General features: G+C 40.9%; 2 protein-coding genes across 3 annotated transcripts; both read left to right on the forward strand.

The window, feature by feature from the left end:
- Positions 1-2,445: 2,445 nt before the first annotated feature.
- Positions 2,446-5,180, forward strand: LOC139467545 (paraneoplastic antigen Ma6E-like). Its single transcript, XM_071249078.1, has 2 exons — positions 2,446-2,455; positions 4,798-5,180. Exons 1-2 carry the CDS (start codon positions 2,446-2,448, stop codon positions 5,178-5,180), a joined length of 393 nt encoding a protein of 130 aa, XP_071105179.1.
- On the forward strand, positions 4,127-15,246 carry LOC139468915 (uncharacterized). Of its 2 annotated transcripts, none has more exons than XM_071251051.1 (4): positions 4,127-4,189; positions 10,738-10,813; positions 13,279-13,529; positions 14,632-15,246. In XM_071251051.1, exons 2-4 carry the CDS (start codon positions 10,759-10,761, stop codon positions 14,689-14,691), a joined length of 366 nt encoding a protein of 121 aa, XP_071107152.1. In that variant the 5' UTR covers positions 4,127-4,189; positions 10,738-10,758; the 3' UTR covers positions 14,692-15,246. The 2 variants fall into 2 exon arrangements, with proteins under 2 accessions (XP_071107152.1, XP_071107151.1); XM_071251050.1 differs by lacking the exon at positions 4,127-4,189 and adding an exon at positions 9,283-9,361.
- Positions 15,247-15,543: the final 297 nt, after the last annotated feature.

Genomic DNA, 15,543 nt, shown 5'->3' on the forward strand with positions numbered 1-15,543 from the left:
AAAATATTATTGTTAACGGCCGACAGAAAACACCCAAATTGGACAACTTAGGTGAAACATTTACTATTTCGTTATGGTTTTGGCTTCGTTTGGTTTGCACAAGATGTGGTTGATACCAAGTTATTTGTTTATAAATTTAGTGAAAGAGTTTATGACTGCACAATTCAAGATTGGCATGCATCGCTAGATATCACATTTGAAGTCTCATAAGTTGAATTTAACTTGTGAACATTATGTTTTAAATACTAATATTTGTGAGTATAAACGACTGCTAACTAAATTTAGAAGTGGTCATAACACCCTTGGTATCCAGTTGGTTCGTGGAGGTTTAGTAACCCATGATGACCAACATGCTTTGTGCAAGCATTGTAATGTAATTGAAGACGAAATACATGTTATATACCACTATTTGCTCTACGATAGTGAGCAGAAATATTTAATTCCCAGAACTGTAAGTGATAACTATTATTCATTACAAAGAATATGCCAGTCAACAATTGTTAATGTCATGTTAACCTTTGCCAGGTTCAAGAATTGTATCTTCACCTGTTTATCTTCCCTTAGAAAAGAACTCTCTGTAAAATGGTATTTGTAAACTATGGGTCTGGTGGCCTAAATGCAAATAAAACTGTCCATCTCTCATACCACTTGCATTTGCTGCAAACAAAATGGCAGCGCCCAGTCAAGGCGATCAGATCGATAATCAAGATCTATATTGCAATAAAGCGGGTCAAAACACGCGAGCATCTTGATTAGAAACATGAACAGTTTTGGAAAATATCTGCTGACGCCGAGTTGATGGTATAAATGCTTTACAAATCCTGCAGTCGACCTGCGGTTGACGAACCGGATGTTGATTTTGTTAGGCGATTTTGATTGGACTATGCATAGACTCGTTAGTCCAGCCCAAAATAAACTCCATAATTCCAGCCTTGTTCGGCAATGGTGGAAACTTTTTTAGTCGGAAGGAGTACATTACTTCAATCACTTTATGGGCTAGCAAATCAGAAAATTGGAACCAACCTTTACAACAAATGTAAAGGTGATTAATTTCAAAAGCTATCTATGGATAATGCAATTTGAGCTTTGACAATTTTAAGTCTGATACAAGGTGACACATAATAGCCAGGCATTGACATGTTTGTCCTCATGTAAATATAAAGCATTCATTATCACCAGAAATCTCTGCTAAAAGTAGAGTCCATTGTACGATTCCGACTATATCAAAAGTATTTGTCTATGAATCACTATTAAATAGTGATGATACCAGGTCTTAAGGCGAATAGGTGAGCGTTTCCTGACCAACCGGTGGCACCCGTCACAAACACATGCAGAGGCAAATCAATTGTTAACCTGAAAAAACATTGTTACATAAGGTACACGCCAACATAGGTAATTGCGTAAGATTTTTTAAATTCTGATATCATTTTTGTTACTGGGGCGTCAAATTTTTAAATGTCCTCCACCTTGAAATGTCTACCTTAAAACCTTTTAAAATCTTCACCGAGGCCTTGAATTTTGTAACCCTGATCAACTTTTAAGCAAGAGACTTTGTAGTCTGCGTAGAAAGGGCATGCTCGATTGTACCTAAACAGTTGTGAAATGTAGACACCAAAGGCTAGGGCTGCTTGAATATTGCTCGACATAAAAGAAAAGTTGTCTATTGGAAAGTAGAAGTCATCCCTCTTGTCACACAGTCTTGGCACTCTGAGTCTTTCTGCATAAACTGAGGAACAAACGAACGTGTACCTCTCTGTTGATTCTATCATATTTTGATTTTCAATTGAAAATATCTTAAGATATTATATCCAAAAAATGAACTATACTTGTGCTTAATCACCACTCACAAAATACTTCTGCATGCTTTTATTTTGTAAAATATACTTTGATTTAAAACTTTTGAAAATCAATATATTTGGATTTTTCGGCACACATTTACAACATTTCAAACATCGTAGGGGTCATGTATTTGCAAAACTTTTTCTCACCCCCTTTTTCATTGAACCAATTTATTTTTTACACAAAATTACTCAGCCTACAAATTACTTTCAACAAACTGTTCCAGAAACGAACGATGTTTAAATAGACAAAATCAAATATATCAACAGCCCATAAAAAAACTCAGTATATATTATTTTGCCCCTGAGTTTAGATCTAAATATGAAACGGATGAGGCTTCATGCGGAATACAGTGGGAGAGGCTATTTGACCATTATTGAACGATATCATATCATCAATATACCTGAAGTTGAAGTTAAGCTTCTTGGTCAAATTACAAATTAATGCATACAAAGACGAAATGCAACGTTTACTGGAAGATACACGGTATATAGAAGCATATAGAAGAACTGCCCGACTCAATTCCTCTGCTATGACACTCGGGTTGCTCGGCAACAGTGCACATGTTTATAGCACAGTCACTATTAAAGTGATGTTATTTATAACATGGCGAATGGTGAGTCTTGTTCTTTACGCGGCCACTAGCAGTGTTCAGGCCGTCACTGTGGGCTGCAACAACTATAAGAGTCAGGACAAACCAACAAGCACATCTCTACCACGTCGGTGTAGCTTGGAACGCAATCATCAGGCGACACAAATTGTAACCACAAGGGCCCACTTGCACAAAGTGATCTTAGAGCTAAGACGATCGTAAACCTATGTTCAAGTGTGGAAGTTACGATCATCTTAGCGCTAAGATCGCTTTGTGCAAGTGGGTCAATCCTCATTTTAATCGTTTTTTTAATGAAAACCTGAGGGTATTTGTGATCTGTTCTACCCAAGTTGACTCTCATAGCTTACTGTAGTGGTGTCGCAGGAGATGGATTCAGGGTATAGGCTTGATATTCAGAAGTACCGTCAGACTGTAACGACCGAGAAAAGTATATGTCAAACGGCAAATTCTGTATAAGCTCGTTACTTCCAAATATATGTGAGTTTGGTTAAACGCCGCTTTAAAATCTATGTCCAAATATCACGGCTCGTCAGCTTGGTGTCTGAGGAAGGTGTAAGACGTTTACCACTTTGGTGAAAACCCAGAAACATAATCAGATTCGAACCCACTAGCATAGGATTTGGAAACTGGACTTTTACAGTCAGCTTACTAACTTGCCCCAGGAAGATGCTCTGCACAGCGAATTCCGGCGTCTAAGGCGACTGAAACACCGCGCCCTCTACAAGGCAAGAGGTGTACCAATGTAATAATACCAGGTCGATGAGGGCATATTGACATTATGGCGTTCGAATTAACGGTTTTTTGTTAATAGTTAAAGGCATCTGCTAACCATTTCAGTGTTTCATATCAAACTTAGTTAATGGTTATTTTGCACGTAATTATAAGCAAAACAGAATTTGACTAGTCTAGATCGGGATGAAAAATGAAAAACACTTCAGCTTATCATGTTATCACGAGAAGACGTGTGACATGGGCTGTAGTTAATAGTATTGGTCTACCTTCATGACCCAGCATTACGCTCTCTACGAGTTGTTTCTTGTAGCTACGACCGCCTCCGTGGCTTAGTGGATACAGCGCGTGCTCGCAGACCGGAAGGTCCAGAGTTTGATTCCCGGCCGCGTCATACTAAAAGACGTTAAAAGATGGTTCTTGGTGTTACCCTGTCTGACGCTCGGCATTCATAGGATAAAACAGGAATGGGTCTCAGTTGGCTAGCACTATGAAACCGGCAGTAGTCCGGACTGGTACAAGCACGTCCCTATACAAGTGCAATACTCACTCAATTTCCCCCCACCTTACGGTATCTTTCTCTCTTGACATGCAGTAAATACCAACCCTTACAGATCAAGTTGTTTATGACAGTGTATCTGCTAATGTTCTTTAAGTTGCCAAAATGCATAAGTAATTTTACTACCGTGATGCCACACCAACTGTGTGACCAAGGCGTATCTCCTTTAAATCACTAACGTGCTTTAAATAACCACTTGTCGAGTCACCTTTCTCTTTGCTTTCAAAACCCTACAGTAATAAATTGTCAGCAACATTGGAATTGCTTGATTTCTATTTCTCTGTCACCCTGACAACGTGTGTTAATGGAATATTATTTTGTGACAGTTTGGCGTTATCTTATCTTCTGGTGACGTCACCACCAGCAATCAGCGCCGTCTATCTGCGTGGTGAGACATCTACAGAAGATATCTTGCAGGTGCGCGGTCTCACACTTTTCATTGCAACAAGGTGAGTGAAGCTCAATTATTTTCTACCTTTTAAGCCAACCTAAAATCATACATCCACTGGTTTCCGAACATAGGCATTTGACCAACTCGTATAGGCTGGACGACATTTAGAATGAATCAAGTCAAACCACTTTTAGGTACATAAACTGGTTTTCACAAGGTACAGAATTGATCACATGGCGGATTTCGTTGGGTCCAAATATTCACAAAGTGATTATGTGTTGGTCGATCAACCTCGTCCAGAGCAGAGAAATATATGTAGTAAGAATTGTTTTTTAAATTTTTGTTTGTTGGTGATCTTGTGATAAAAAGCAAAGGTATATATAAATATATATAGTATCTGATCGTGCCATCTGGATTACAAAGTGTCACACAGTTCACGTGAAGACGTTGAGAATCGTTCATTAATATTCATGGGCGATGCTTTTCATAATTCACCGACATAAACAAACAATAACAACAATAAGTCGTGACGTTGACGGTAACATTAAGAGTGGGCACTTCCTTATCGTAAGATTATGAAACTATTTGAAACAGCGAGATTACAGCATAACAGCTTTGGAATATCTTTGAACCTTTCCTTAAGAATGAATATATCATGCATGTGAGATTTCGCAATTGGCTGCAAACCGACAAAAGTGGGTGAAGTGGGAGAGGTGGGAGAGGCTGTAGAGGTGGGTGAGGCTGGTGAGGTGGGAGAGGCTGTAGAGGTGGGAGAGGCTGTAGAGGTGGGAGAGGCTGTAGAGGTGGGAGAAGCTGTTGAGGTGGGAGAGGCTGTAGAGGTGGGAGAGGCTGGTGAGGTGGGAGAGGCTGTAGAGGTGGGAGAGGCTGTAGAGGTGGGAGAGGCTGTAGAGGTGGGAGAGGCTGGTGAGATGGGTGAGGCTGGTGAGGTGGGAGAGGCTGGTGAGGTGGGAGAGGCTGTAGAGGTGGGTGAGGTTGGTGGGGCTGGCGAGGTTGGTGAGGTGTGCACCAACCGTGATATTATTTTGTGATAAAGCGGCGTAAAACCATAATCACTCCCTGTCCACATGGTCGAGTCGAGTTTACTCTGCCCCGGTAACTGTTACTACCTATTGAATTCAAGAGCAGGGAAAAACTTGACTCGTTCGTATTTGCTGGTTCATGGCTATTAACTAAATAGCATATTTCAATCGAAATATTTTGGTGTTTTTACATCTGAATGTTTAACGATGTGGGAGTCTTCAATGTATATATGTATACGAGAGTTAATGCCTCTCCATGGACTACATAAGAGATTCGTAGCTATGTATTAGACACCAATAAATGTCGGACAACAAAGAGACTGGTACATATAGTCGTGTTTTCTCATCGGATGAGAAACATACGTTAATAAAGTTTAGAATCAATTATGAGACCAAAGTAAAGCGTGTTTATGTATTATCAATGGTCCTATATCAGGCCTACCAATCAGTAAAAAGATAAGATATTGCCAAAAGGGTAAATGTGTATGTTATTTATCGAATTTACATACCGAAGGAAAGAGTGAAATATACATCAAATTCGCACACACAGATATATACTGTGTCCGTTATGAGGCGACCAAGCACTCGGAAACAGGTGCACGGCATATATTCCGAGTGATTCCGTATATAATGAGTGATGCTAACTTGAGGGACATCGTGGCCCAGTCGTGTACGGCGCTTCACTTCGTTGTGAAGAGTTTTCCCCCTTAGTCCTGTCAGTATCCTTATTCCTTAGAATCCGAGAGGCTCCACTGTCTTTCAGCGCCATATCATACTCGTTGGTCTCCCCAAAAATATCTCACGTTGGGCGTTTCTCCAACATTAGGCTAACGTGATATAACTGAAATATAGCCTTGCGCCAAAAATCACACACGCTATCAACTGTGTGACGCATTCATCATATGATGTAAATGTGACAACATATGTGTGACGTTTTAATATATGACATTTTGGGTATGAGTGACACATTGACATAACAACTACGGTCTGATATGTTATGACGCATTAGATTTATGAGGGACAAGTTGTAAGTGAGGAAGAACGCAGGAAGTATACTTACTATGAACAGCTTATAGGGTAATACGTTGCCCGTGTACTTTACTCAACTTTTGTGCGTGTGTGCGTGCGTGCGCGCGCGCGCGCGTGTGTATGTGTATCCGTGTGTGATTCAGTGAGTGAGTGATGTAGGTGACTGGGTCGTCTATGTCCTCAAAGTCTGAAGGGCATTTAATACGCTAACCTAGAATGACATCAATGACTATTGATAGAATGCACAGATGTATGACCCCGATGATTGCAGACGAAAGTGTACAGATATAGATAGCGAGGTCTCGCTGAGGTCTCACTGAGGTGTCCAGGCTACCCTATTGCGTCACACCATACCCTGACCTGGCCTGACCCAATATTACACTTTAAAGTTGAATTAGGACCTGTTGGTGTTCGGACACAGCCTGTAAGCTTAGAATACATGGACTATAGCATCATGTTATAAATTTAGCAACATCTAGTTAGGCTAAAACAATTACAATGTTACTGCTCTTTTGGCTTGGCCCATCATGAAGCTAAACAGCAGCTTTGTGCCTTCTGTTTCTGGACAAACCTATTTGCATGGTTAAATAACCCTGACCCAGACGCTACAGTCTTCGTATTCGGAAGGAAATGCACTTTTCTCAGCTATAGCTAAAATATATGCGGCCTTGTACATGTAGAGCATGCAGCTATCACAAACAGGACCAGGGAGTACTCCATGTGTGCCCTCTGACACAGACGCACGGCTAGCGTACCCATGCTGATACTGTCAGACAAGCCTGCTCAGATTTTGTGAGAACTATCTTGATTGTTTGTTTGTTGTTTTTATTTCATGTTTTTGGAAAAGCCTGGGTTTTTGTTTTGTTAAATAAATTGTTCGGGAGAAAAAAATGAAATATAATGCGCCAAACCCCAATCATGGTAATGCTCATTATTATTACCGCAGTCAGTGGATCAATGCGCACTCGATTTTCGTTAGCAGTCACCATCCCATACAAACCTATCGGGCACCAATTCACTGCTGGGTGAAGAGAGGCATATTTCGAACCAAGTCTCTTCCCTAAGGAGACTGCTTCATGTGCTTCAATATGGGGCAGGACCGAAGTCCAAGAAACTCTCAGGAGTCAAGCTGTCAAACACGGTCACCCATCCAACTACCGTTTCCTTAACTTCACCAGATTTCTCATCAGATCAGTTGTTGTTTAACGTCGCACTCAGCAATATTCCAGCTTTATTATGGCGGTTCTTAAATAATCGAGTCTGGACCACACAATCCAGTAATTGACATCACACAATTGGGATACGATGACATGCATTAACCAAGTCAGCGAGCCTGACCACCCGATCCCGTTAATCGCCTCTTACGACAAGCATAGTCGCTATTTACGACAAGCATGGGTTGCTGAAGACCTGTTCTACCCCGGATCTTCACGGGTCGAGAACTATCTTGAGCTGGACCTACATCCTGATGCCTGTGACCAGTTATTACTTCTATAACATTTTTATATATAAAAGAAATCTATAAGTAAGAAAAAGTATTTGGGATTACTCCCCTTAGTAAAGTAAAAGTCTAGAAATGTTTTGGGTTGAGCCTCATCCATGATAGCGATTAGGTGCCTCATTCTGAGAGTGTGGGTTCGAACCCCGGATGGGGCCCAATTTGTATTTTACTAAGAAAGCGTAACCCCATATATAACATTTGTAACATTTGACCGTTTCCTAATAGGCATTGTGTATTCACAGTTGGCTGAGATCAATGTTTAGGCATGGCCGTGGTTTGTTCAACGCAGACATATCGAAAGAAAGACATTAATGCAGTGTGTTCCTGACTTCACGTGAAGTAATTAGAGAAAACCGAAGAACCACGAGGAATAACGGATTGTCGGTCCGGTGTAAAGGAATGGTGTTGATCCTGTGCCTTTGGCAGGGGACTTGCAGCATTCAATCATTAGGGACAGATACACCGTCATTCCGAGTTCCGAGTAGGATATTCTATACGTGCATCACTTTAATAGAGGACATGAAGAACACGTATGAAATGTCAACCTTACAGTTACACATCACTAAAGGCAGTCTATTGTCCAGATGTCGTCATGTATTTAATTTGTGGAGTAATGAAAAAAAATGTGACGTTTCATGGCTTCATTTGACCAATCAGCATTGAGAATCGCTAAAATGCACGTGTGCAAATATCGGAAAGTTACTTCACACGCTTATCCTATGATTATGGGTAATATTAGCTTCTGGTGTCACGATGTGATTCAAAACCTTTGTTTAGGACGTCCATAAATAGCTAAATGAAAAGCGAATTTTGGAACTACTGGACAAGAATGGGTTCAAGATAAATTTTCTTCCACGTCTGTACCGTCGTCGTCAACGCATCTTAAGAAGATAGGCCTAGGTAAAATGACTTGCTTATTTTTAAACAGAAAAAAGTTTTCCTGAAAACTATATTTTGACACAATTGAGTCTTCCATTTGAATTCATAATTGTTATGGGTCGCCGAAATATACAAGTGTCGAAAAGAACACATCCTATTTTTGAATCATACGAACCCCACCGATAATGCTATTAACATAAACTGGATTTGATCAAAATATTATTGAAGGTTATTAAAACGTTGCTAGACTCAAAACAGCAGCCGAAACACAGCAACTTTAGGATCCAAACCATGATACCCGTATCAAATACCACCATCTAACAACTTGTTTGATTCATTTTTAGCCACCATCAAACATGGGTGTATACTTTCTTTTGCCCGGCAATTTAGGTTTCTTTAATAAGGAAGTTCCTGTGGGTCCTTATGGTAACTAACTCTTTACATGGATTGAGGTAGCAGTTAACCAGATCACAACAGCCCACTTTCAACTTACAGATTTTTGATTTAATGAACAGAAGAATAAAGCAAGACTGCAACTCAGGTATCAAACCACGATGTCGTCTATCTGACAGATTGCCAGGATTGTATATGTCACTCTTGATCGTGCTGTGCTGATGTAGCGTTGTATGACGCACAACTCGTGACTGTACAAAGTGTTCAGGTTGCAACACTATCAGGTTAATACACACCGCCTATCTTATCAACGAGCAGATATATAAGCAGCGTATTTCTCTCATATCATCCTTTCCCACCACCACCGCCCAGTTAACAGCCGCAGAAGGTAGGGACGTCTTTTATACAGGGAGAGAGACGGGTTGAATGTTGTTGACGACGTACACTATTACCTTAACTCACTCACTCGTTCTCGGCGGAAGCGGAACACTGTACGAGAGAGCATAGGATATATTCTTTTTACACATCAATTGTGAACATTCGATCGCTGAATTGTGGCTGCATTTAATTATATAATGTTGTAGCAACCACGTGGACGTCTCGACAATGTCCTACTGATATCTTACTACTGTATATCTTATATTACTGATGTCACAGGTCTGATCACAATCTGATCCAGTCTTGTGAGGTGTCATGTGATCGCGTCTTGTCCTTTCATTGTGATTTGTGACTATTCCAATGACAACACCCGTGAAGATCCGGGGTGCAACCTTCAATCTTCAGCAACCTATGCTTGTTGTAAGAGGCGACTAGGCTTGTCGTAAGAGACGGGGGGCACGGGTGGCCCAGTCGTCGAAGGATGTGCAGAGTTGCGTCCCTTGGGCACGCCAGAAACCTATTATTGTGGGTTCGAATCCCGGTTCGCCCCGATTATGTTCCTAGGTTTCGTGATCGTGGGTTTCATCGAAGTGATAAACGACTTCGGGCCTTCCTCCCACCTTAAGCTGACACGCCGCGATATAACTGGAATACTGTTAAAAGCGGCGTTAAACTCAACTCACTCACTCAAGTAAGAGGCTACTAACGCGATCGGGTGGTAAGGCTCGCTGACGTTGATGCATGTCATCGTATTCCAATTGCGTGGATCGATGCTTATGATGTCAATCGCTGGATTGTCTGGTCCAGACTCGATTATTTACAGACCGCCGCCCTATAGCTGGAATATTGATTTGTTTGTTAATGAGAAAGTTAAGGAACGAGTCGTTGGATGGGTGACCGTGTTTGACAGCTTGACTCCTGAGAGTTTCTTGGACTTCGGTCCTGCCCCACATTGAAGCACACGAAGCAGTCTCCTTAGGGAAGTGACATGGTTCGAAATATGCCTCTAGTCACCCAGCAGTGAATGGGTGCTCGATAGGTTTGTATGGGATGGTGACTGCTAACGTTCAAACGCAGCTTGGGCTGTATACATCCCAGGGGGCTGAGAATTAAAATCGAGTGCGCATTGATCCACTGACTGCGGTAATAATAATGAGCATTGCCATGATTGGGGTTTGGCGCTTTATATAAATCACAAATTTGACGACAATTCATTTAATTTTTTTTCTCCCGAACAAATTATTTAACAAAACAAAAAACAAGGCTTTTCCAAAAATATGAAATAGTCTGTCCATTAAAGATTCTAGTTATCAGGAACGATTAATGACTATTAATGTGCTATGTTGCAATTTGTTTTGGTCACAGACATTTTGTTGTTGTCCACAGATTCCGTACACCACAGCCACCATGAAGTTCCTGTATGCATCTCTGGCGCTGGCCTTGGTGGCACTGGCTGTTGTAGGTGAGTAGAGTGTTTGACAGACGCTGCTGATGACAGGCACGCGCACTCGCCAGGTGAATAGATGAATAGATGAATAGATGAATAGATGCTCGCACTGGACGCACACTACACACGACAATGCGAACACACACGCACACATATGTAAGTAATAAAAAACACGCTTTAGTAACTCACACAATACACGCTATGGTAGTCTCACATTACACAGACATGCATATCGCATGTTACACACATTGGTTAGTCACATATTACACATACACATGAGTCACACATTACACACACTGATCAGTCACACGTTATACACATGGGTAATTCACAAACTACACACATTCGTTTGTCACACATTACACACATGGGTAATTCACAAACTACACACATTCGTTTGTCACGTTACACACATGGGTAATTCACACACTACACACATTCGTTTGTCACACATTACAGACATGGTAATTCACAAACTACACACATTCGTTTGTCACATATTACAAACATGGGTAATTCACAAACTACACACATTCGTTTGTCACATATTACAAACATGGGTAATTCACAAACTACACACATTCGTTTGTCACATTATACACATGGGTAATTCACAAACTACACACATTCGTTTGTCACACATTACAAACTTGGGTAATTCACAAACTACACACATTCGTTTGTCACACATTACAAACATGGGTAATTCACAGACTACACACATTCGTTTGTCACACATTACACACATGGGTAATTCACAGACTACACACATTCGTTTGTCACACATTACACACATGGGTAATTCACAAACTACACACATTCGTTTGTCACACATTCCAAACATGGGTAATTCACAAACTACACACATTCGTTTGTCACACATTACAGACATGGGTAATTCACAAACTACACACATTCGTTTGTCACACATTACAAACTTGGGTAATTCACACACTACACACATTCGTTTGTCACATATCACACACATGGGTAATTCACAAACTACACACATTCGTTTGTCACACATTACAGACATGGGTAATTCACAAACTACACACATTCGTTTGTCACACATTACAATCATGGGTAATTCACAAACTACACACATTCGTTTGTCACACATTACACACATGGGTAATTCACAAACTACACACATTCGTTTGTCACACATTACACACATGGGTAATTCACAAACTACACACATTCGTTTGTCACATATCACACACATGGGTAATTCACAAACTACACACATTCGTTTGTCACACATTACAGACATGGGTAATTCACAAACTACACACATTCGTTTGTCACACATTACAATCATGGGTAATTCACAAACTACACACATTCGTTTGTCACACATTACAAACTTGGGTAATTCACAAACTACACACATTCGTTTGTCACATTACACACTCATGGGTAATTCACAAACTACACACATTCGCTTGTCACACATTACACTCATGGTTAATTCACAAACTACACACATTCGTTTGTCACACATTACACTCATGGGTAATTCACAAACTACACACATTCGTTTGTCACACATTACACTCATGGGTAATTCACAAACTACACACATTCGTTTGTCACACATTACAATCATGGGTAATTCACAAACTACACACATTCGTTTGTCACACATTACACTCATGGGTAATTCACAAACTACACACATTCGTTTGTCACACATTACAATCATGGGTAATTCACAAACTACACACATTCGTTTGTCACACATTACACTCATGGGTAATTCACAAACTACACACATTCGTTTGTCACACATGACACATAGACACAGACAGACAGACACACACACACACACACACCAAGGGCGTCGTTCGGCCAATGCACACACACGCGTTACACACACATTACACACATAAGCTAGTCATATAGTTCACACATGGACTTTACAAAAAATGGACGTACTAGATATGTTTTGTTTTAGATAAAGTTGAAAATACGGGCAGTTCGGGCCTGATTATCATTGAATTGTTATAAATCGTTCACATTTCCGAATCCTACGATAGTGATTCATTCAATTTATTTTCAACCAATTTATTCAGTACTTTAAGGCCTCACACTTTTGTTTACGAACCTTACGGTAGACAGTGATTCATAAACATATCCTTATGATATAGTCGAAATCGCCGGCCTGTGCTTTGAGCAGAGAGTTCTTATTCTTATGAAAATATTTATTTTCGTGTAGTAAAAAGTAACAGGATTAATATGAAAGGGTGTGACTGTCCTTCGTGAATCATTTTTAAAACATGCAAATAAATGCATTTCCTATCTATCATACATAAAAAATCAATTTAATTGAACGAAACGCCATTTCAAGCCCATTAAAACGTTTTTTGTAAAGGTTTTTGGAATAAAAATACATTAGAATCTACATGCCAATTTTCTTTTGAAAAAAACTCCAATGCCAACAAAACTGTATGTCTCGCGTCTATCGTCCATGATAGGTAATTCAAATGCTGCTACAACGGACTCAAGTGACACCACATCAGACGGCCCATCTTCTACTTCCGCAACATCAGCTTCACCAACAGCTTCATCTCCCGAGACATCATCTTCAACGCCGGAGTCGTCCACTGCAAGTAGCGGTTCAACCACTTCAACGGCGTCTCCAACAGCGACTTCACCAGCGTCTCAACCGGCGACTTCACCAACAGCTGGACCAAGTTCTCCCACGACTACTCACAACTCAGGCGTGGTAGGAACACCTACATTGCCTAACACAGCTTGTCACGGTTGGGTCGATGTATTGTTTACAATTATGACCGATTATGTGCACGCTGCTGCTCAACGTCTGGTCGACTGTTTCAGAGGGCACGGGCGGTCCAGTCGTCAAAGGCGCCGCAATTCGCTGTGTAGAGTTGCGTCCCTAGGGCACGCCAGAAAACTTATGTTTCTAGGTTTGTCAGCACCATACCCGTGCTCGTAGGTTTCACGAAATTGGTGAACGTCTGAGTCCTCCTCACATTAAGCGGACGCGCTGTGATATAACTGAAATAACACACAGCGTGTCGCCTTCATATAGGAGGAACCGAAGAAGTGATGCAGGCCTCAGACATTTAGTGACTTTGGTTAAAACCACGAACACGGGTAAGGTGTTGACAAACCTTGAAACATAATTCGAACTCACAATCTAGGTTTGTGCATAAGCAGCTCTGCACAGCGAATTGTGGGGACAAATGGGCCACCTGTGCACCCTCGTGATTGTTAGGTGAAGATTTGAGGCAGAAACAGTCGATAAGTTTGTATTTGTTCAAAACTGACCGTCAAAAGTATAAACTCATGTTTGACGGTGGCTAAAAATGAAACAAACAAGAAATGGTTATTCGATGGTGATATATTTTGATAAGGATATCATAGTTGTGTTTCGACCTTAAATTTTCAGCCTAATGACATTTTGAGAACGTTTGTAATTATTATTTTCAGCGAGTGAGTAGATGTATGAGTGAGTGAGTACGGTTTTACACCACTTTTAACATATTCCAGAATTATCTCGGCGGCGACATCTGAAATGGGTTTCACAAAACGTACTTGTGTAGAGAATCGAACACGGACCACCAGCGTGACGAGCAAACACTTTAACCACGAGTCTACCCAACCGCCCTTAGATATATAGGAACTGAAATGACCTTCACACATTGTACCTATGTGGGGAATCGAACACGGGTCTTTGGTGTGAACAGCGAACGCTTACCCACTAGGCTACCCCACTACCCTCAAGGTGTAAGACTGTGAGAGGAAGATATTGTAAGATATGAAATCAAAGGAACTAGTTTTATATACTTCACCTTTCGTTTCAGCTGACTGTTCCCAGCATGCTGTTCAGCTTCCTGGTCCTTGTGATCGCAATGCTCCTGTAGGTGCGTCTCGTGACCATGACATTCATTCTCATTCATGTACATATGACTCATTGTGTATGGCAACTCCGTGTGTGTACTTCCTGTGGCTGTAGGCCGTCGTCGACGATGTTGCTGGGCCTTTTGACTCTCCCACTCTGTGATGATGGGCCCCGTCATTGACACAGCTTACTGTACATGAGAGGGCTGGCACTTCTCCTGCATTGTAACCATGGCAACATTTCCAAATAGATTGTTCTAATGATAAACTTAAGTCATGTATCTTTCTATTTCCATAAACAATTATGATAAAATCGCTCTGCGTAGTAATGAAGAGCTACCGAGTAGATTGAATCACAATTGAATGTGGGATAAACTGAACCAAATGTATCGCTACTACAGTTATCAAACGTTTTCGCTTCCACAGTAAAACTGTTATCAAACGTTATCGCTTCTACAGTTACCAGACGTTCAGGTCACGTTGTCGTAGTGTCTGTAAATGTGTAAGTCATGGATGTGTTGCGAAGGGTCCTCTGTGCAGTTGTTGAATTTGTTACACAATAAACATATATAAATCTCCCCAATCTTCTGCCCTGTGTGGACACAACCGGAGTCATCTTCCCGAGTCAAGGTTGTTTATTGACTATAAAAGTCCAGTTTCCACCCTTGCCGAACTAGGCTGGAATTCCGGAGTTATATTTTGGCTGGACTAACGAGTCTGTGCATAGTCCAATCAAAATCGGGTAACGAACTAGACATGCGGTTCGTAAACAACATGGATTTCAAAGTGCAGGTTTCGGTCGACTGCAGGATTTGCAAAGCATGTGTACCGTGAACTGGGCGTCGACAGATATTTGGCGAATCTTTTCATGTTTT

The sequence above is a fragment of the Haliotis cracherodii genome, unplaced genomic scaffold (genome assembly GCF_022045235.1).
Source record: "Haliotis cracherodii isolate W230 unplaced genomic scaffold, xgHalCrac1.p SCAF_2, whole genome shotgun sequence".
In the NCBI taxonomy this organism is placed as follows: domain Eukaryota; kingdom Metazoa; phylum Mollusca; class Gastropoda; order Lepetellida; family Haliotidae; genus Haliotis; species Haliotis cracherodii.